A 24,634-nucleotide genomic window follows, 5' to 3' on the forward strand; every position below is an offset into this window, starting at 1 on the left:
TCAACAGAACACTAAAAAAAAATGTTGCCTGGTCTGATGGATCTTGATTTTTGTTATAACATTTGGACAGCAGGGCAAGAATTTTGCATAAATGCCATGAAAGTATGGGTCCATCCTCTTCTAGGTGGTGGTGATGGTGGTGGCACACTGTGGGCTCTTTAGTACCAAGTGAACATAGAGTCCATTCCTTTTATGAACAAAATGTTCTCATCTTCTGCCTGCTTCCAGCACACAAAGCTGAAATAATCTGAAACTGGTTTCTTTAACATGACAATGTACTCCACAGCCACCAGATCTCAATCCAATAGAGCGCCTTTGAGATGAATCGGAAGTAGTACCAACAAGTTGTAACTAATAAAGTGGCAGGTGAATGTAAGTTATCCTGTTATTGCTGCTGTCACTCATTTTTCAGAAGCCATAATAAAGTTTTGACAAAGAGGTATAATCAGTAAGTATCAGGTGAAGCTAAACAAAATCATTGGTATGCTTTATCTTCTAAGGCATACCAATCTCATTTGCTCCCCCTGATTCAACATTCACGCACGCTTAAACATGTTACATGTACTCACACAGACACAGAAATATAACCCACCAATGAGGGGGACAGAGTCTGACGTTGCAGGCATGATCTCAGCTACCAGAAGCATGAAGACAGTTAGCGAAAGGAGCACAGTGATGCCTTGAGACAGAAACCAAGAGAGACACAGTGAGAGAGAACATGAGCATATACATAATGATGCAATCAGGGTCACTGGTGTATGAAATTATTCTTGTAATTACTTATGTATGTAATCAGTTATGTTCTCGTGACTACAACCATTTGTCAGATGGTGCCCTCTCTGACATGTTCAAGGTAGGTTACAGCTTCAAAACTCCCCTACTTTGTAGCTGCTGATTGCTCACAGACAGGTAGCTATTCATCAATGCTCTGCACGGACAGAATGCATTCAGTGATTTTTTTTTAAAGTGTCTTTAAATGCATGAATTCATTACAACATTCATTGTGGACAAATATGCTTGTAATGCATGTGAGGGCACCTTGAAGTTTTGATGTACTGTGCAGGGTGTTTGCATTCTTATTAGTTTGAACACTCTCCTTTATTTAAAAACTTAAAGAATGTCTAAATAATACACCCCCCCCCCCCTTTGTTGTTTGTTTTATTTTACTCGACCAATATTCTATATCAATTCTTCTTTTTTGTTACTTATTCACATATGCACCAATACATATCTGCAGTAAGCTAACGTGTGTTCAGCATGCCCCTCTCACCCAGAGAAATCTTTTCTCCTGAGTCTGCAGGTAAAAGGAAGACCAGCAGGGCCAAGCCAGAGATCAGCACACAGGGGATGAGCAGATTTAGTCCATAATACAAAGTCCTGCGGCGCATGGTGACTGTAAACGTCACATCAGGGTAGGGCTCCTTACAGCACTCATAGTACAACTCATTACGCTTGGCTGGCACACCTGAAGGACACAAATGCAGATCTGTTTCTGTGGACTAAAGAGCGAACTTCATTTAAATGTTTGTTACCATGTAAACCCAAACACCATGTGACCATGCGACCTGCCAATGGGATTGCAAATTAGCTTAAGCTAACTCTGGTACAATGCATTGAATGGCAGCATTTATGTTAATATTTTATACAGCCCCTTCTCAAATAAAATTGTATTTCAACCTCATTATTTTCACTCTGTATTTACATGTTTGGCAAAATAAAAAAGTAGAAAGTAGGTAGGCCATGGTTTTCCTGAATTTTAGAATTTTCTCACCTTAAGGTTCAGCTCTAGGGAAGTGATTAGCTCCACTCACATATGGCTTGGCTACACTCATGTCAAAGTGTCAAACTGTTTCTCTTGCATGCCATCTGGTTCTGTCTCACACCCATTTCAAACTAACCTAAACCCCAGAGCCCTGGAACTGGGATTTCCTTCTACTCTGTCCCAGCTTGAAAACCTCGAGAGGTCTTCCAAAACTTCTTCCATTTCCAGTCTATTCATTATAGCTCATTTTTTTGGCCTCATGTCAGTCTATTAACAGGCAGTGTGCATGTATATAATGTATAACATCTGCTTATGTCTGAGTATTTTAGCTTTTTATTTACTTAAAAGAGATTCGAAATATTGATTTAAGAAAACCTGATGTAACACCTCACTCTCTGGTGACAGATTGAATTAAGCAGCCTTTCTTATTGCAAAGTTCTGCAATGTTCTGATTAAAGAAGCCCTCTTACCCACAAGATCCCACTCTCCATTTGGTATATAAGTGGATGTGTCCACATCGAGCATCTGGAGGTCCAGAAGCCAGCCGTTGTGTGTCCATGAGCCAAACTTCAAATCGCACTTCTGCACATCGAAGGGAAACCAACGCACGTCGATGTAACAGGTGCTTTTCAAGATGCCAGGGGGAATATACTGGCAGTTACCCGACGCATTCACCAGCACGTTGGTGTGAAACGTGGCATCAAACCTTTCATCCGCACTGGGAAGAAAGCAGAGGACAGTACTTTTAAAGCATTCATTCATTGCCACATGATAAAATAATCTTGTTGGGGAATGCAAGCGCTGATGGAAAAAGTAACAAGAAGGTATTTCTGTCACATCTGTTTATTTGCAGCAAAAGTGGTGCCAATGTGCCTTTATTTGTGTGTTTTTATTCTTGTAGCAGTTCCTACTCTTCACAGTCACCCTGAAGCTTTGCTGTGCTCTCAGAAATAGCAAATTGCACAATGCCTGTCTCTGTTCAAAAGAAGGGTTTACACCTGAGAGAGGACACCAGTCTACCATGGGGCTGACACCTGATACAGTTAATATTGTTTGCATTTTGTGCCAGCATTTGCAGTCTGAAAACTGAAGCCAAGTGCCAAAAACTGCAATTCTTTTAGTGACTTTTTGAGACTAGCTCATGAGTCAATCCTTATGGACTAGATAATAAAATAACAATCTTTAGCACAGAAACGATCATGCTTAGCAACTGATCTTTATAGCTAATAATTTTACAAGGGTATATAGCTTATGTAAAACTAACCCGTTACAATTTATCAACGCTTTAAGTTGAGGCAAGGCTGCTTTAAGGGACAGGTGCATGCACAGATAGGGGGTGATGTAGCCAAGAGCTACCACCTACGTTTGGTCAGAGCATTTTAATGCAATTATCATGCCCCATGATAGCATGATAGCATGATAGCAGCTAAGATGCTAACACTGAAGCTTCAAAATGGGGGGGGATGACGTATTTCATGTATAGTCTGCAGTGACTGCAGTGGCAGCAGGGAGCTGTTGAGTGATATATCTACTGAGCCTTCAACCTGCCTGCAACTATACACCTTGATGAAAACTGTTTAATGCTAAATATGTAATTGCAAAACCAAAACAGAGTAGGTGATCCTTTTTGTGTTTTATGTAACTCACTAACTGTTGCAATGATTAAACGCCAGTTTGAGCAAAATATGAAACACATAAAAATTATTGGATCTGTTTCACTGACAATATTCGCTGTAATGTACCAAAAACAAATAAATAATTTGACGTTACATCTGCAAGTCGAAGAGTGCTAGCACTTAGGGATAGATGCTTACAGTAAAGAAAATGCATGTGCATAACCTTGATTGTACTACAGCTCTGGTACTCCACTTGAACTCTAATTAAATATTAAAGAAAAGCTCCTCTGGTGTTGGTTAGAATGGGAAGTCCTTAATAAAGTGCCAGAGGCAAAACCTGAACTTTTAGAGAATTAACAGTATATCGTTAGCTTCATAGCATAAGTGCCTAAGTCATTTTTTTGTGATGACATAGGCAGACGGACAGGATGATGCAGCAGTGGTAGGGGAGTAAAGTTAGGCAAAAATCTCAATTTGACCAAAAAATGACTTAGGCACTTATGCTATGAAGCTAACGATATGGCAAAAGTCATAAAGCAAACTAAATTCTGAGTGTAGCAGCTGGCTGGAAGAAAGCAATTTAGATCCTTCTTCAATACGGCATTTGGATAGAAGTGAAAAAATGAGTCAGCTTAGACCAGTGAATACAAAAAATTCAGTAAAATATATCAATTAAGGTTGAGCAGGTGACAATGCAGCAGACAGTGTTTGAGTTTGCTCCATGTCTTTCCCTGTTCACTCTTGCTGCTCTATCAAATACAGGGGAAGAAATCTTCTTTTATGAGCTACCAAAACAACAAAATTAACAAGACAATACAAAAACACACAAAAGTCTGCAACAAAAAGAGTGAGAGAGTGAGAGTTTCTCATATTGCTTCAAATTTCAGCTTCCTGAAAGAAAGGTCTGCAAGAGTGTGAATACAAAACAGAAGTTTTGATCAGAGGACTGAACCTGAAGGAGCAGACAGTGCTGGTAAAAAGTATGCAGCAATAGCCCAAAAAAATAAGCCCTGCAAAAAACACTGCAGAAAAAAAGAACAGACCACTGATGCTGTGGACAATATGACTGGCAAAGGAGCAAATGCTTTATTGTACTGTAGTTTTTAAATAATAACACATTTTGATTAATAAGTGTATTTATTACATGAAAATACACATGTGCAAACTATTAGACACATTGTGTATTAATTGTTGTGAGCTATATTGTTTTAGTTCACACTCCAAACAGCTTAAAAAGCCACATATAGATCTGTACATAAATGCACAGTATACAGGCACACACAATGCAGTAAAATGCAAACAAAAAATAAAGCAATAGGCACACACACACACACACACACACTTCAATCCCCAATGAGAGTGATAACATCAGCATGTCTGAAATACCCCACAGCAGTATTGAGACTTGACAAAAAAACGTGGCCTGCATTTTAACCAAAGTTTGTAGATGGCTCCTTTTTCTTTGTACCTGCTTCTTCTCAGATTGAGTGATTGACCTTTTCTCTGGAGGGTCAAGTGTTATATTTTATGTCTCTGCTGTGTGCGTCGCTATTAGCTGTGGATCCTGCAGGTACTCAGGAAGGGATGTGTGGGGTTGGCCAAGGTGGAGACACGCAATGAATTATTCAAGCTTTGGCCTTACTTTATCTGGATGTGCAAGCTTTCTTGTAATCAGCGCTTACACACATCACAGTAGACGATGTCCTGAAGTGTGTGTGTGTGTGTGTGTGTGTGAGTAGATGCCAGAAGGTACACACTTGTCTAATCGCAATTTTTCAATTTTTACTTAAGACACTTGCCTACCCCTTCAGCTTGATTATAGTTTTTGTTGCATTTCTTTATCTTATACCTCCACAGTGCTTTCATCAGTGGTCACATGGAATTATTAATTTAAAGCATCATTACATGGCTCTTACACGATGCACAAGTAACATCAAAGATCTACCAGACCTTACAGTTAAACATTTGTCAGCATATTTGAAGTTTCTGAAACCCTTAATAATGGAGTAACCAACATTTTGCCATGTAAAGATTAGAATTATTAAAACAGCATACAGTTGGACACGTGATATCCCTGGGAGAAGGAGAAGCTGTCACGCTCACATACACACATACAGGCTGGCAAAAGGGCGCTGTGGATATGTCAGAGTGCAGCAAGGGGGAAACGGAGACTGACCGACAGTGACAATGGTGGCAGTGACAGGTCTCTGCACCATGGGACATGACTCACCCGGCTTTATTCTCACTAACTCAACACCTGACTCTCAATAATAAAAAGAAGGAAGTCTTTTGGATGTGAGGCAGAAAAAAGGCCATACAGAGTGAACAAATTCTAAATGCAGCACAAGAAATGTGCAAACGGTAAACATGTTTATATAAAATTATGTAAAATATAATCTTATGTATCTTAAATGATTAGTCTGAAGCTTTTTTTTTTTTAAAGAAATCTGAGAAAGATAAGAATAAAATAGAGATACAGAATGTGTATTTCTCCAGAGGAAACAGCTAACACCTTCCCCAAAGCTTTTCTGAAGCTTTTAGTCAAGCATAGTTGAGAATTACACAAGGTCAGTGCCTCAGACTCAGAATGACTGCATGAAGTACAGACCAATCTGTCCATGTCCATTATGTCATATTCCAGAGATACAGCTCTCTATTAAGCAGCCTCAGGGCATCATGACTTGAGGCTTTCTGTTTGACAGCCTCCAGGCTCCGTGGTTAGCAAATGGACAGAATAGAAGCAGAGTGCAAAGTGACGTTAAATGGATTACTTATAAACTTAATTCAGCTTCAAATCATAAAATACAGAAGCAAACAGGACGGAAGAAGACTTGTAACGTTACACAGTGGTATCTGATAATTTTTTTGGTTTTGCATACAATATGTTGTCTGTAATGTAAGTTTAAACCAGCATTTTAGGAACTTGCACAGCCTCATAGACATGAATACATATACTAATAACACCGCACCTTATTGTTACTTATCCTGTCACCACTTCAGCGATTTGTGAAAAAATAATAGATGACAGAATTGGGGTTTTTTAGGTTTCTTATAAACCTTATTATAAACCATTGTGAATTTTGAAAACATGCTCCTGGGCAGTAAAGACATTGACTCTTTTCTTTCATTCAAAACTTCATTAATTTTAATGGATCAGAGAAACATCATAAAATCCAGCCATCTGTCTATTCATTCAACTCAGCTATCCGTCCAGGGAAAAAAAGTCCACATCCATCTATTTGATTACTTCTCTATTAATTCATATGGCCTGTCACAATGTTGCGTGCTGTATGTTTACGTTTTCTGCCATAACTGCAATTCAGTCTTTGTCCTACCTGAATTTGACGTCTGTTATGTTCATCGTTGCAGCTTTCTGTTTCCTCTAATGAGAGAAAAGTTAACAGCTCAAATATTCGGCACATTATAGTTCTATTTACTTTATATCAGCGATGTCAAACATATGCTCAGCAACCAGAACAGCCCTGCCACTGGGTGGCTTTGAAAAATGTCACAATGGTATAACTATAACAACTATTATTTTATCTGCACCATCAAAGGTCTGAATCATTCTCAGTGTTTCAGCATTTATAAAGGCTTCATCCAAAACCTGGCGCACTAAAACGAAACAAGTAAAAGACAAAGCATAAAACAGAAAATAAAGTGTCTTTTTAAAACTTAGTATTTTGTGAATTAACAGAAAAGTTTTGGTTTTTTTCAGAGAAGCCATAGTAGAAGTAAAGTAGAAGTCTCAGTAGAAGAGAAATATCTTAACGGTCTCATCTGTTAATTAAAGTTTGGTTTGTGTTTTCATGAGGCCAGTTGACGAAAAGCAAGTCATTAGACCTACTGTAATTATTGAACTGGAAGATGAAATGTGCTAATTAAAGACTGAAACTATTGCAAAGATGGAGGATAAAAAACTATTTTCCCCAGGCAGGAATGCACAGATATCTTCTGGATGATAAATCCATGGCTCACTGTATAGATTACCCATGCGTAAAATATAATTGTGAAGCAGTGTGAACAAAACAGGCTGACAATAACAAAAGCAATATCGGAGAAATTCACACTGGGAAAGAAATGAGCTGGCTTATCTCATTTTTTGTCTTTCCATTCAGTCCATTCCATGTTTAGACAGAATCGGATCTCAGCACCTCTAAACATCATTATGGTAATATTAATATAATTGAAATGAATAAAAAAATTTATGGTAAGCTTTTGTCTAGTAAGTACTTCTTATTTTCATTCTTCAGCTTACAACTTGTAGGGAGGACACCTACACCAAGCATCCAACAGTGGTAACATGGAATTATTCATTTAAAGAAAACACAAAGTGCATCTTTCACAGTGTTCACATAAAAATGAGAGTGATTAGGTGCAATACATTTTGTTCTTAGAGTTATATCAAGTTATAAATTACAGATAAATTAGCCCAAACCGGATGACGAGATCTCTGGGTAAAAATGACGAACTGTTATTTAATATGCCTCATAGCAGTTTTTTTGTTATATATTTGCAGATTCATTGTATACATGTATATATGTTATGTATATATATGTTGAATATGTTTGTGATGGCATCAGCCACACATAGGTAAAACAAGTCCATCCATTCACTTTATTACTTTGGTTTGCAGTTGCTTATTCACTAATATGATTCTTTAATCATTTTACTTAAACCTAACACTGATATTATGAGGCACACGCATAATAGCATTGTATGGTTTTTCTAAAAATATTTTCTGTTATATTAATTATGTTTCTCTTTCTTTGAGTTACCTGGTTTGGAGCGTTGGCTGTCTGCTGTCTGGGCAAAAGGTATGGCTGAGGACTTTGAGAACAAAATGCCTGCTCAGCAGGACCAAGCACGTGCTATCAGAAACAGGGGTGTTTTAGCTTTACTTAAAGTTATTCTGTGCTTAGTTAGTGTTGGTGTTTGTTTTTGTTTCCCCCCTGTTGTGTGTAAATGGTTTGGTCAAACTTTGTGATTAGGTCAGTTTGTGAGTTAAGTTGTGTCCACTTTGTTTATATAAGTTTCTGGAAATTACTTTTTGTAGAGTTATATTTAGTTGATCTCTTTTATGAGCCCACTAATTATATTTTTGAATTTTGTCTTTTTGAACTTTTTTTGAGGGTTAAAATAAAGAGAACCCATTTTGAAGACATTTTTCCCGTGTCCTCTATGCCTTGGCTGCTTGGTCCCTCACAATGTTACTTTAGGTTATGAGTTAAAATGTTATGGAATAAGTACTATTTAGTATGTAATTATTATATTTACCAAGACTGCATACATCAGCCCAAGTGGCACCCCTAAGAGAAGAGGTCGTGGGAATTTCTGTACAGATGTTTGTTGTGCATTTGTGTAAAAGCTCAGTGTCATGCAGTGTAACTATAGCAACCCTACCAATAATAACTGTAATAGTAGCTATATTATTAATATTTCTGAAAACTGTAAATTTAGATATTTCCTCATGAGGTGCATAAACCCTCATGCTCAACTGTGGACTGGCTCTTCATATTTAGCTTCATGTTGCTGTTCACTTTTAGCGAGTTCAACAGATTTTTAGATTTCTCAATAGAGTCTGTTTTGGGGGTTTTTTCAGCCATTGCTCTGAAAAAACTGTAAAAAAAAATATTCAGGCCATAATATATTAGCAGTAGTGCTGTAATGGACATATGTTACTATGAATATATTTTGTAAAATACAACAGGGAGACTTTACTTTGACAAAGTATGCAAATTTATAGAAAACCCTTAACATGAAACAAAGAGGACAGAACCTTTGTTTTGCACAGACTGATACATTTCACTATGATTTGATTAGATTTGACAAAAAAAGTCAAACAAAAAAAATATGGAGACAAAACAACAAAACAAAGTGTTTGGTAAATAACATTTGCAGCACCTAAGTTTTAGGGGAGTGTGTAGCCAGTTCAGAAACAAGACAAGCGGGCAGAGAGAGGAGGGCGAGGAAACATGCTGACACTTCGACAGAGCAGATGGAGTGATTTATAAACAGCACTCGATGAAAGATGGGAACGATAAAATATGGAGAGAAAGAGTTGATTGAATGGAATGAATTATAGTAAGACAGTGAGTTATGAAAGAGACGTGGAGGGAGACACAAATGAAATGAAATGAAAAGAGGGATGGTGAGACGGGCCGGCGGTGAAGGGGTAGGGGAGGGTAAAAGGCAGACATGGGGAAAGAGAGGGGTGAGAGTCAAGAGATTAGGTTGGGTAATCCTGGCAGGTCTAAAAGCTAAGCTTTTAAAATTTGGGTTAATACTCCTAGACCTTTGTTTTGTCCTAATGGTCCATGTGATGCGTGTGCTGGAGGTACTAAATTTATCCATCCCTTCATCTTCTCCTTTCCTTTTAGTCTCAAACTGAACATCCATCTCTCACTCAAGCATTGCAATTAGTTGTTTTGGAGGAAAACAACTGGCCTACATCTCTAATTGGACTGAGAAAGCCTTACACAGAAGCATGAAGTGGATAAGCCACCATCATCAGCTTGACCTGAATCAAAAATGCAATGAGCTTGTTGAACATCGTTTATGAAAACAATAATTTTGACCTTAGCTCTTGTGCGGCTCCTAAATTCATTAAAAACTATTATTTTTTAACATTTTAATATTTTTTTAATATAGTGAAAATCAGTTTTAATGACATCAGCTGCTTTTTATCAGCTTTCGTTCATCGTCAGTGACTTGACTGCCACAGAGTTTTTAAAATAACCCGTCTCCTCCTGTTTTGTATTAATGTGTTTGTGCTGCATTTTGATTGAATATTTATCACTTTGGCTCAAACTAATCTGCACGGTTTTGTGGAGATTAAAGGTGGAATTTAATTTTAAAAATGGCGGCATATCTAAAGAATTATATACACGTTTAATTCGCTCCTGTCAAAAATACATAGTGCAAGGAAAGATGGCTCTGAGAGGTGAGTTTATTTGTAGCAAAGGACAGACAGTGTTAAACTGCTCCACAAGAAAAGTAGAAAAACATTTTTTTTAAGAAAGATCAAGGTCATAACCTTCTAAAGTAAGGCTGCAATGAGTGAACAAAGTCAGAACTGACCTGTTGTAAAGAAGGATGTCAGGCGTCCAGACCTGGTCTGAAGGAAATCGCAGGTTTTGGACACCGGGATAGTTTTCTGGATTCCAGGTCAGGTAGATGTCTGTCCAGTACTGAGACAGAAACATACATATTTATAGACTCATTCATTCAGTTATAGATTATGTGGCATTTTTATAAAATGGCATAATTTACCCTCATGCACTGCTAAACCTGTAACCTGTCACAATGTAAGAAATTGAATAGCAAAAATGTAAATGGAGCAGACAAGCTACATTAAAAGTCTGTATCTTAAAATAGAAATAGCATGGGACAGTAAACTAGTGATAACTCTTCCCTTAGCTTTTTGAAAGCTGCTCTATTTCTTTAAATACACCTGGACTTTGGACTTGGGTGTCGACTGTGTCATATAAACAGTATATGCGGGAAAGGCAACAGGACAATGACACAGAGACACTGAATCTGGCTGCTTGAGCCTTTTGTGTTAACAACCTATGTGTTGTGTACCATTAGAAACCTAAACATCAGGTTGCTCCAATGTTTTTTCAATAGACCGAGAATCTGGTGCTTGGGTCCAGGCAGGCTTTCATAGGTGAGCAGGTTAAAAAAGCCAAATTGTTAGGTGTAACTGAAAAACACCTATAATGCTGATAATAGAGTTGCCGAAATGAGTAAGACTATTCCAACTTTTAGAGCATGCACTATGTTATTTTCAGAGACAACAATTAAGCAAGTATTACAGCACATTAAGTTGATGGTCATGTGCCCCACTCAGACTTTAACTCACCAGCTGCAGCCAGGCATTCGTTATCAGCACTTGGTTCTTCTCGTCCTAAAAACAGAAGTAGAAGAAAGACAAAAAGAGAGTGAGATTTTCTTTTATATAAGAGCGAAGAACCAAAGCAATTCATATTTAATAAACTGGAAAATGCCTTTGTGATCAGCAAGTCATTGCAGCTGTTTTGCATTTCCAAAGAACCAACCACGCTATGTGAAACCTTCTAGAAGTGATTTTTTGCAATAAAGTGTAGCTCAGTTAAAGAGCTTCATGGTGGCAAAGGACTATTTAAAACTTTTCCAAGCTTTTTTATATAACACTGTCTGTTAAACAGGGGTGATGTAATGTAAAATATCATGCTAGCTCTTGTAAAATACTGCATGTCTTGCTGAAATCAAAGAATGACGAACATTATAAAATAATGAACTTTAGAAATGTTTTTAAAGTGTACATATAGCATTTCTGGAAATGATTTTGCTCATATTCTAGCTGCAGGGTGGAAATTAGCATTTCTGCAAGCATCACTATTCCTGCTGCCTGTGCTCCCTTACTTTAAAGAAAAGGGGATATAAGTTAAATGAAATCCAAGCAGAATTCCTGCATCTTTTTAGCTTTTTATCCTCTTTTTGAATTTGTCAAATAAAAGGTAAATAACTTTGTCTATAAACAATTTAATGAAACAATCAAAATAAAACGGAATATCCTGAAAAGCTGAATTTGCATATCTATTTGATGTCAGACAAAATTCTTGCAGCACAGTAAACAGGGCCATAATGTACAGAATGGCAATATTTATTTATTTATTTTATGGTCTATCATTATTATTATTGCAGCAAAAATCAAGCTTTGGGGGATTCTACTGTATGTTACAGTAATAGTGTTGTATACATTTCCTAGTAATATCTTGGTGTTTCTATCAATACGTGTTCATTTGCATTTTCACGTCATACGGTATAAAAATCAGACCAAAGCTTCAGTGAACACAATACACCAGTTGCTGTTTGAAGCACCAGCTAAGATGTTGGAGAACAGGAGCAATGCAGGTCTCAGTGGCATGAACTTGTCCAGAAGCCAAGATGAGAAATCACAAAGTTCCTTAAGACCATCGTCAAAACCCTGCTGTCAAGACTGCTCCCTTGGTTGTTGATTACAGATGAAGTCCACGTCACTCAAGTTAAAAAAAAAACTAGAGGATGGTCAGATTCATTATTGAAAAAGCATCAGAGACTGCCAAGAGCTTTAAGCAGCTTCTACTTATACAACAAAAATGCCCTGGAACAGCCTCTCTCAGGAATGACTTTTTAGGAAACTGATAACTTTTGAAGCAGCAGGACAGACATTATGTCCATATGAAGCAGCTCAGCGGACAAAAACTGCACTTCAGTTTGCTGACTTTGTTTGGAAGGTGTATGATGGAATAAATGGGCCTGGGCCATGCTCAAAGACACACTTTCAACAAAATCTGAGTATCTATTAACGAAGGATACCACTGAACTAAGAGCAGAAGATGGTGAGACGTGTCAAAGTATCTCAGTAACAACATGGATAGTAGAAAGGATTGGAAATCAGACTGTTAGAGACAGGAGGAATAAACAGGATTAGCCTTTTTCTGAAAGTTGTCTGGAACAGTCAAAAATCTTTGTCAGAAAAGAAACATATTGAGGTGCAGAAAAGTTAATTGACATTCAGTCTAAAAAAATTGAATTCCAAACACATCTTTTGTACACTCTTAACTGAAGACCCTTTATGAAGGAGAGCCAATCTGATCTGACAAATAAATGACTTGTAAGTATCTGAGTCCTCAGTTTTTACATAAAAGCTTTTCAGTGATTTAAGAAGCATCACCACATATAAAGAGAAACAAAAATTAGTGGAAAAACAGACTGAAAGATGATTTTAGAAGGACTGAAAGTTTGTTTGTTTTAGACTACAGCCCTACTACAGTAAACTAGTGTAAAGAACAGTAAAATTCTGAATCTGTCTGAATGTCTTCCTCAGTCTGTTAGAAGCTGTAGATCATCAGAAGAACATGTGGTTCCTTAATTATCAAATAGATTAAACAAGAACAACTGGAAACGCTTTGTCTCAGTAAAAAGGAAGACGTCCTTTTGAAAGTGCACGCTCTCACGCACACAAACTGTTGCATCTGTCATTTCTGACAAATGACAGCAGACACATGGCAGTTAAATCTCAGAACCAGTGCATGTAACATGCTAACACTTCCCTAAACTGTCTCCTCTCTGTGGATGAGACTGATTGATAAATGTACACACAGCCTCTGTCGGGTCTGTTACGTTTTTAATTCTTTCTGATGGTTAATGAGGCTTCATGTGACAACCTGCTGCTACTCTAAGAAGATAATTTACTATTTAAAAAGTCATTAAAGTGAGTAGAAACCTGATTTTGGGGTCACAGGCCCGAGAAAAGAGGAATAAAATATAATGTTCATAAACTGCAACTGTTTAAAGTGTATTAAGCTCCCCTGTATCGAATATTATCAACCACTGAATTACTTTTACCATTTTTTATTACTCTTATATAGACACATCAACAGTGGTCACTCCACTGTGTATTGGGCAGAGTTCTAGTTTAAAATTAAACCAAACAGTAAGATTTGGGTTTGGTTAGATTTATGCACCAGAACAACTTGGTCGAAGGTAAGACAAACCACAAGTTGAGTTTAAACACAACCATTAACAAGGAAAACAGTCTTACCACAAAGTTTAGGAGGGCACCTTTTGGCCAAATGGCATGCATTACAGCTGGTAACAGCCATTCAGTGTGCTAATAAACAAGAATTGTATGAGCAATCTCACACAAACTCACAATCAGGAAAGGAGATTCTAAACAATCTCTTAAATATACTCCAGACAACATGGGAAACTGTGGTAGAGAAAATCACAGGGCTTTTGAGGCACGGTAAAAAACTACAATTGAGCTGCAAGAAGGAGCTGCAAAAATTAAAAAAATAAAATGTAATCTTCTTTTGGCTCCTCCCTTGCAACAAGTGGTCACCACAGTGGGCCTCACTCTAATCAGTGACCTTTCACTTGCCAAGCAAATAAGTAAACTACTACACAATAGAGCCACCTTAAAATGAAAATAAATAGAATAAAACAGAGCTTTTAAAATTGTTTCATTAACCCAAATCTAGTGTTTGATTCATCAATCACTTCATGGATACCCACATTACAGCTTCAAACAGACACAACAAGAACACATTTGCATATATACTTGCCTGTATTGTGTAATATTTAATGTCACCTGCAAAATTAGCGCAAACCTTAAAGCCACAACTCTTACACGGAAAAGTCTCCATGAATGTAACACTCAGCTAAATACAAAAATGTCAACGTTAAAGTAACTAAAATCCACTTCAGGTTTTCATAAAATTACACCTGGAAAACTTCATATTTTTCCACACATTCTTTATTTTAAAATGACCAAACTAGATACCATGCCACACACACACACATCCAGTTTTCTCACCACATCTATGATCTGCAGAAGTGTGAGGCCCAGCTCCACCAGGATGGGAGCTGAGTCATTGACCACAGGTCTCTCTAATCGATTGTAGTTAGCCAGCAGCTCCTTGTACAGTCTTCTCTGGTACTCGCCCTGCAAGGACCCTGGAGGACAAATGCAACAGGAAAAGGGGTTTGTGTTGAATACATATTAAACCCAAAGTGCCGTCTGCTGCATTTACAACATATACGCATGGAGGCTCTGTGAGAATGAAAGCAAGTATGGAGGTCTATGAGTTTTTTACACCTAAGCTCCACTAGTTTGCATAAATGCTCCACTCCTTACATGCCCTCCACTCACTATAAATAGTTTCTGAAGGTCAGCATGTGATTGATAGGGTGTGTTTTGCATTTTAAGCCATAAATCTAGTGGTAGAATAACAATGTTATGGAGAAAGACGTTTGTTTTTTTTTGGCTTGGACTATCCAATTTCTTGGAACATATTCTGTGGTGCATTTGGGCTGAATTCCTAATCCAAAAAGTATCTTTAAAGGTCTTGAGAACCTTTTACCCTTCATTTGCTGGCACCACTGCCTTACTGCCTCATTCTAGAGGCTTTTGATTTCTATAGTTTATCCTGTGAGCTTATTGAAAATGTATAAGAAGAAGGTCTGTATGTTGAGCCATAAGTTTTGATGAATAATGAACAAATAAACAAGTGCTGACATATGCAGATACATCTGCTGACTGTAACACAAAGAGAGGGTGGAGGGACTGTGAGTTTGGGGATCTCTAGGATTAAGGTGATTAGGTTGATGTGTTTGTTGGCCCAGCTTTTGTCACCATTATTGATTCAAATGCCCCATACATGTTTAGCACAAGAACAAGCTAACTTTTCACATCACGACACTTTGTTAACCTTGAAGTCACTGTTCTGACTAGCTGAAGGATGATACTGTATTTGGCCTTAAAATGTAAAAAAAAATTAAAAATCAGATTTTCTGCCTTTATTATTAAACAGCTGGAATTAAAGTATCAAAAATGACTTAAAATGACATAATATGCATGTCCAATAACTTGATTCAATATAGCATTAATTCTCTACAAACGTGAGCATTTGAGGGTTGGTGTAGATGAATTTCTTAATGATATTGGATTCCAGCTACAATGAAAAACATAAGATGAAGTTGTGAATTAACAGTTGCTTTCATAATTGCATTAATTATTTGTGGCATAGATTCAACAAGTTGCTGGAGTCTTTCATCCACATTGACGCAATAGCATCGCAGAGCTGTGGCAGATTTACTGGCTATTGGATTCAAATTTGGTGGCTGCAGATACTATTTGAGTACAGCAAACTAATTTTTATGAAAGCAGATTGAGATTTTCTGAGTTTTATCATTTTTTCATTTTATTAAAGATAAAATTCTTTCATCTTTAATAAAATGATCAATGTGGCTGCTCTACCAGGTGTAACAATGAAGTTTAAAATCCAGGCATCCATAAAAACAGAATTTATTCAATTTCACTGAGTTAAAAGTTAGCAGAAAGTTAGCTCGCCTAGTTTCCCACCTAAACATGATATACCATGTTCTGACTGAGGAATTTCTGAAAAAATTAAAACATATAGCTCTGCTATCACTTCTGGCATAAATGAAGACAGGAAACTAAACAGCATTGACGTTTGAAGGGTTACTGATGTTGGGCTAGCTGGTATATGATGATGTGCTACATGGTGACCGGCGACCTGTCCAGGGTGTACACTGCCTCTCACCCTAAGACAGCTGGGATAGGCTCCAGCACCCCTTGCGACCCTGAAAAGGATAAGCAGAAGCAAATGGATGGATGGATGGATGGATGGATGGATGGATGGATGGATGGATGGATGGATGGAATACTAAATCCCATACATTTTTTATCTTTGTTATTTTTTGATAGTTTGTTTAAAGGATTTCATAGGACCAATATGTTCTGGGAATCACAACAATCTCAAAACATGGTCAACAGCACACAGGTCATTAAATCCACACATTGTTTTCTAGATACCAAAGTGATACACTTCCCATGCATATAGATACTCTAATGCAATTCAGAGGGCAGTCAACACCGAAATGCTGGATGGAGTAATCCAGTGAAACAGAACAAATACATCAGAGACAGGCATGTAGTATGAATGGGAAAAAGGAGAAGGGATTACTGACACAGCCCTGCAAAGCTGTGAAGATGATAGAAGCATGCCTTTGGCTTAGCATGCTGCTGATTGGCCCATTAGGACTATAATGAGAAGAATTATAGGAGGACGGAGCCTTAGGTCAAAGGCAAGAAGCTGCTCAGCACAGCAGATGCCCTCTGACTGCTCCTAAGACTCCTCACACTCTCAGACTTTATGCACCCATCCACCCGAGGCCCAGTACCTTCTGCTCAAGTGGGATTGATAAATAAATGTTTTTCCCACATAAACATTTAAACTCATCAATAGCCACACACATGCATGCTGAACCATTATTCACCATCTGTACCATTTGTTTTTCTTTCTTTTTAAAAACGTGTTGGAATGGACTACGAGTATGTTAAAAGTTGGTTTCTTCTGCAAGGTCAAAAAGACATTTTAAAGAAATCACAGCACAACAAAGTTATAAATATGTCGATATACCCTCAATAAAATTTGCATGCACACATTCACAATGACTCAAACACAGCCTCTTCTGCAGCTGTTATCCGGCCAATCTCCCTCCTGTGTCACTTTTATGTGTTATTACTGTGAAATGTGAACAGAGGGCCAAACAAACATAACTAAACCAATCAAAAAGATTTGAAACCTCAGTCTCTGTTGCAGCTTGTATCATAAAACCAAGTTTATAAGGAATTAAATAATCAAGTCAAATAAACCACTGCCAACTTTAATTCACATACAACCGTGTGCAGCGTACATTAGGGAGGAAGGGGTAGATTCATACCTTTTGTTTTGTTTTTTCTTTTTCTTCTTAATCATCTCACTAATGAAGATTATATGAGTAGATGCAATGAAGGAATAATTTCCACCAACACAGCGAGAGGCGTCCTCAAAACAAAACAAAGATTACGCGTCCAGCAGAGGGAATGAAAGAAGGAAGTAAAAGGAGCAGTGGGAGCTATTTTTCTTAATCACCTTCACTATTTATCTCAATGTTTTCCAAATCTGCTCTATTGTTTAAATAAGTATAATAGAAAACTGTCTATAAAGATAATCCTCAAAGAAATAAAAAAAATTATTTCCTTTTTTAGTCAAATGTGTTCTCTTAATTTTTTTGTTTGGATTTGGCTTAGATTGAATTAGATTATTGTTAATGTTGCTTTCTTTTTGAAATAAGAAAGTGAGAGTGACACACTTTTAATTAGGAACTTGTATGGGTGTGGCTCATTAACACAGATGCTAATTATTTTCTAGACTCCAGCACCAGCAGAAGACCAGCAGGCGGTTTGCGGTTGTTGGGAAGAAAAAAATCCTTGTTCTACTCCAGTTCAGGAGTATGTTACATATGGCCCTCAAAAATCTCTGCTGGGTTTTTTTAGGGGGGAATTAAGGGTTGAATGCTGGTGTCACTAATAGAAGAGCCACAAACTTTCCCTAACTACAGTACATGAATAACTTGCCAGTTAAAAAATAACATGTTTATTAATGCATTTACTTTTGACCAAGGGGGTATTTGTTGAAACTAAGCTACATCATTAACATATTTCATTTTAACATATTGTGTCTTTTATACTATGCATGTTATCCCTGCTAAACTCAGGCTAATGTTATGCAACAACTGCCTTCAATGCTCAGTCACTCTAACCCCATATAGATCACTACAGGAAATGATCAGCCTATGAAAAGGTCACAAAATTATTGATTATTAGCTCAACTTTACAACAGAGAATCTGTTCATTATTTATATGTACATTTAAAAAGTGAAGGTCAGACCATTTATAGATATTAGCAGAGAAGGTCAAGAGACAACTGTCTCAGTCTCAGGAACCAAACTTTGAGTCTATACTGCCACTGGAACAAGTAGTGACTATCTCTGCCTCCTTCAGAAAGCTCACAAACACTGGTAGGCCACACACAAAATTGCAGAAAAATGCACTTAATTGTGGATTACTGTGGATGAAAGCACTTTTTTCAGGGTTCTGTTTGAGTTAAATTTATTGTTTATGTGAGAGAAAATTCAGGAATTGTCAGAAGGACGTCTACTTTACTTCAAACAAAATACTTAAGCAGCCAAGTTTTGAACAAAGAAACATTTTCTTCGAGTTTAACCAAATTCTCTTTTCGACAGACTTCTGCTGTTAATACTTCTCAATTAAACATAAAACTTCATTTTATTTGGTGAGCTAACTGCAGCTAGTATGAAGAAAGGGGACCCTACCACATCAGAAGAACCTGGACCTTTCCCAGAGAGCAACCACAGAAGTGAGTGAGAACAAGAAAGAAAGTGGGAGAAAAGCTGTGTTGTCATGCTCAGCCCCACTGAGCCCGCTGCAGCCCATTGTAGTTCTATATTTTGCCTTTCTCCCTCCCAGTTAATGACGTTCGGTTTCATCCCATGGCTCTGATGACCTGTTTACCCTGTGTCAGTATCTTTCTCACCGGTGAAACACTGAGGCATCCAGCAGGAGATTGCTGCTGACTCACTGTATACAAACAACAACAATAAAAGAATATGTGACTGTAAATTTAAAAAGAGGCTAAATTTTATTTTTTAAAAACAACTACCTCTGAGTCAAGAACAAACACAATGGCAATGTGTTGTTGATGTCAATACAAGTCTCATCCTCATTTCCACATTAGACACAGATTCCACAGAAACAGGTGATTTGTTTTTAACTCAGTACACTCACAGGCTCACAATGATGTGTCCACGTTACAATTCATAATGATTTGGCACTCTGAGCTTACCTCGAGGTGTCTGCATGCATTTAGTTCTAATAAGGAGAGCCAGCCTGCTCCTGGTCACTCCAGGGCACCAGCAGGGGGAAAGTTTAATGCATTTCACATATTCAAATGGTCTACTACTACAGACCATGCCAATTTTATTTGTGTGGATTTCCTTGACATGAAATTTATTAGAAGAATATTGGATGTGCGCTCTAGCTCACAGATGACTGTGGAACTGAATGGAGAGGAAATTAAAAATGTGAGACCCATGGAGATGTGAATTTGGTATGAATATCATTATGTTTTTAGCTCTGTGCTGATAAGACAACCTGTCCAGAAATGTGTCGCTTGTCTCTCAATCAGTCTGTGTTGATGTTGTATGTGAGCAAAAATTTAGAGGTCTTCAAATACTAAAGAAATTAATAATGATATTGGTGCTTTGTGGGATGGACTCTTTTAGACATAGTCTAAAGAAACACCTTAAATCTGCAGTGCAGGTCTTATCTTTCTAACTTCTGGTTCTTATTTTTTAACTTTGGAATCAGACGCTGCTCAAAACTTTCCTTGGTCTTTCCACCACCTCCACCTAGCTGTAGCTTGTTCATTTTCCAGTGCAATGATTTTTACTTCCTTCACCTCCAACAAATTACACATTGCTCTATAAACTAGAAAGTATCACTATAAGATACCAGATTTTAAATTTTGAAAAACTAGGTAATAGCAAGGCAACTTTCATAATATCATTAATGCTAAAAGACTTAATCAACGTTATGAGAACTTGTCTGAGGGCTTAAATGTAACCGAAATTTGTTCTTATGTGATCAGTGAAGCTCAATTTATTCGTTTTAGTACAAAATATCTACGATATCTAAATTATGTGTTGTACGCAAATGTCACTGACTTAGCTGAAAATGGATGGATGGATGGATTTATGTTGATTATTTCCACAAATATAAATTATCTGAAGCACTTTTGAATGTCAAGAGCAAATCTTTACAAGAAAATGAAAAGTACATTCTCCCTTTTCTATCCTTTTGCTCTTATTTACAGAGAATGAGATGGCGCACACAAAAATATGAACAAAACCATCCAAATCAGCACTGTCACCTATGCAATTTATTTCCAATCAGCTGCAAACAAATAGCAGAGTCGTTTGAGGTCGAGGTCATGTGAGGCCAAACAAACAGGCAGAAGGTGACCATCGCAAAGTGATTGTGATTTTGGGGTGGCATTTAAGCACATTAATCTTCTCTCTTTCATGCTCACAAATTAATATATACTGAGAAATTCAGCTATTTGATTCTGTCCCTTTTGGATATTTTTACTAGGTCAGTATGTTCAGATGAGGCTTCTAAACAGGCTCATCAGACAGGCTATTCACACACAAACAGCCTGAGGGACTCATTCTCCTTCTCGCTGTCACACATACCTCTTAGACAAACACCCAAACAACAGGATTGCTATTTTAAGCAGAGTACTAAATGACCAGCTCTTAAATCAGGGCCCCTGTTGTGGCCAGGTAAACCTATCCACGCTGAGCTGCTTTCCATTGTGCAGCGATGATAATGGCTTTGTTTCTCGGTCCATTTTTTCCCTTTGTCAAGATAATCTGCCACATGAATCATGAATATTAGGTAATCTATTGTGTAGATTTAATTTAATTACTATTATGCTTTGGGCAAATCCAAAATATTATGTAACTAAACTTGCAATATTGACATAAGGCTGAGTAACTTCAGTTGTTTTCACACATGCACAGCAGCCCTCGACCTTTTTCCAGCTCAGCTGCAGGTAAGAAAGCAAATATCAGACACTGGATCGCATTAAATTGTCTTTAACCTGCCATCTCCATAGCAGATAGAACTAAGACAGCACCCTTACCAAAATCAAACTGAGTGTTTCCTGCAGTGAAAACACATCTACAGCAGACCTACCTGCTATTTACTGCACGTCAATAAAGGACTTCAGGCCTGTTTGAAATTCATGCCTGAAAATTGCTAACTAACTTGAAGTTATTGGAGTGATTAGTTGAGTGAAAACGAATCAATGGGAATGCTGATATTTAACAGATAAGTGGTAACAAATGGGACAGAAATGGTGTGTTTAGTATTCTTGGTGTGCCTGTGCTATGTCATTGTATGAGCCACCGAGGTTCTGAGGACATGTGCTAGCCGGCTGTCTGTGAGTCACATTTTACAACCTGAATCTAAAACTGAAGACGATACTGGTGCTGTGGAAAACATCACATCTGGTTCTTATACTAAACAGATGACACCATCAGAGCATATTGACTATTGACCAGTTACTGTAGCACTGGAAAGACTGGTTCCCAGATCGGAGTGCAATGATGCAATCATATCCATGCTGCAGAGAGTTTAACCCCATCAAGGGGCTGCATTGTGGAGGATGCAGGCCCCTGTGGTGCTCCACTGTGCTGTCTCCATTTATGTTTACTATCCATAGCTCAGACGTTCAGGACTTTTAGACCTTTTACTTAAGCAAAAGGTTGAAATACTTGTGCCACTCCATCCCTTCCTCATCTGCACTTACCTCTGCCTATACCCTGAGACAGTGACACCCATCATCAGCCTTCAAATGTATAACAGTAGTGAGAGGATGCAGCAAAATTGCATCTCATGAACATTAATCAATTTAAAAGGACTCAAAAGGCATTATCTCCTAATGTCAAAACTGTCTTCAGCATAATATATAATCCATAAGTGATGGAGCAATTGCTATAGATGTTTTTTTTCCTGCAGCTGGAGTGTAACAGTCTTCATAAACTGTTATTCACACCAGTGATCTTGCTCCTAGACAGACATTGTTCACAGTTAACCCGGGGACTCTGGTATAGCTGGGACCCCCGAGGTTCTAAATGATGTAACTTTAATCCTGGTGAATAAACAGCAACACTACAAAGCTGTAGTAACAAAAGGCTCGGGAAGATTAAAATACAAATAAAAGGCTTTAAAGACATTCACTTTAGTGTGACTCAACATTAATTTACATGCAGCCAGCAGGTTCTTTCTTTTGAGGTTTGTCCCTAAGAGAAAAGCATAAAACATACAAATAAAATAACTCTACACAAGAAACAGATCTATTATTATTTATCGTAATTTTGTTTCACACAACAAACTTGGCAAATCTCATAAAACCTGATGCAAAAAGCCAGATCTATCATCCAGTATGGAACACAAAAAGGCTCTGAACCCACAGTGCCCTGGGACTAGAGTGATGAATCTGGCAAGGACTATGCTGCACAAAGGAGCTGCTAACAGAATGCCACTCCCTGAGGGCCCGGAGAGTCGACATCACAACAAATGCTACACATCTAGACCCTTTCTCATGCAAATATATGGCATTAGTGCACTGTATTTATGAGTGTTTGCGGAATAAACAAATATGGAAAAATTTCCACTATTGAATGAATGTGCAATATATCTGATGCTGAAGTCACACCGTGAATGTTTTTAGTCCAAAGATGATAAACTTGCTGAATATAAATCAAATCTGCTGGCAGCTGGAAAAATAAACATACCAAATCAGAATGTAAACACAGGCTAGAGTGCAAACTATAATACATTCCTTGTTTGCAGTTAGGCGTAACATATAAACATTTAACAAATACTGTATATTTTTGCTTAAATAGACTGGGATGTAACGTAACTGGGTCTTTTTGAAGGAGTATCAATAGACGGACTTCTCAGCTATGAAACATACTGATATTTTTAAAATGCAGTCCGTCCTGCAGATATCAACAAATTATATGTCTGACACAAAAAATTACTGCTGCAGCATTGGTAATGAATGCGTAACATCACTATAGGCAGGATGATAGGTATACCTTGTGTGATCTTACACATTGTTTTGTCGATTTTAAAGGTTAGTTAGCTTTTTGAATCCAGAAGTCAAGACTAAAAGATGGAAGGTGACTGCACAATTAATCAAATTTTAATCTGAATCACAATTTCAACTTCCTGCAGTTTTAAATGAACGTGATTGACTGATAATGAAAATGTGTGCTACAGCTAGACATGAAGTAAAAGCAAATCAAGCTCTCTCTGACAGCGTGCCTGCATGTGCCAATCACAGCTGTTCCTTGCACCGCAGAGCCTGAAATTTCCTGAATTCACTTGACTGCAGTGATATACTACATATAACAGAACGTCAAAAACAAAAATCAAATGTCTGGCACAGCAGAAGGCAAAGATTTTGATCCTAGAGGCAGATCATTACCTGTAGTTTGGATATAATTCAGATTTAGGGCCAGTGATGTCAACCTAGAACAATTGTCCAATGTCACTTCAGATGTCCAAGATAAGTGACCAAAAATACAATGAGTAAGGAAGGTTTCAGGAAAACGGTCAACATACTAGTAAAAAAGAAGTTATCACCTCGCACAGTTATTTTTTCAAAACAATAACAGCTGCACTATATGCAGATCATTGCAGGGGAAACAGATTTTCACAGGTTCAAACAAATAAAGTTTAAGACTTTATAGTTTGCTTCTAGGAGATAGAATTAGATCAGGACAACACACCTTGTTTTACACCACAAACTCCTACAACTAACAGTTTGTCAATTTTAAAGTACTTATACAGCACTTCAAATCTTCTTTTTTACTCTAAATAAAACAATAATAGAAAGGTGAACAGCATAGATATGAATCTCTTTTGTAGACTGTGGCCAACACTGTACAGTGACAGTGTGGAGAGATAATAGAATCCAGACACTATAGTGACAGAAACAAGAAATAGCAACATACTCCAGGGATGAAACAGTGTTGAACAGTATTGAATGGCACATTTCACTATATGCTAATTCAATGTGCTTAACCCAGAAGATAAAAACATAAAAACATGTATGGTGTAGGTTTACAATAAAGCAGTAAAAATAACAAATTCAAATAAAACAAGACAAACAAAAAAAAACCCTATGGAGTGTAAGGCTGTCTGAATAAAAAGGTTTAGAGGTTGTATTTGAATTTACGCACACATTTAATAATATCTCAGGTCAGCAGACAGCTCCTTCCAAAG

At 37.5% G+C, this 24,634-nt stretch overlaps 1 protein-coding gene across 1 annotated transcript in view; it reads right to left on the reverse strand.

Annotated features, from left to right (window-relative positions):
* The window catches only part of LOC102215115 (neuronal acetylcholine receptor subunit alpha-7-like), a 31,370-nt gene that overhangs the window by 2,089 nt on the left and 4,647 nt on the right, over positions 1-24,634 (reverse strand). Inside the window, exons 2-7 of the mRNA XM_005723130.1 lie at positions 14,723-14,862; positions 11,243-11,287; positions 10,459-10,568; positions 2,233-2,480; positions 1,271-1,465; positions 593-679 (exon numbers count right to left, since the gene is read on the reverse strand). Of these exons, the coding sequence (XP_005723187.1) occupies positions 593-679; positions 1,271-1,465; positions 2,233-2,480; positions 10,459-10,568; positions 11,243-11,287; positions 14,723-14,862 (825 nt within the window). The remainder of the gene's footprint in view (positions 1-592; positions 680-1,270; positions 1,466-2,232; positions 2,481-10,458; positions 10,569-11,242; positions 11,288-14,722; positions 14,863-24,634) is intronic.

Source organism: Pundamilia nyererei, unplaced genomic scaffold (assembly GCF_000239375.1).
Source record: "Pundamilia nyererei isolate P.nyererei 1_Seehausen unplaced genomic scaffold, PunNye1.0 scaffold00008, whole genome shotgun sequence".
Lineage (NCBI taxonomy): Eukaryota > Metazoa > Chordata > Actinopteri > Cichliformes > Cichlidae > Pundamilia > Pundamilia nyererei.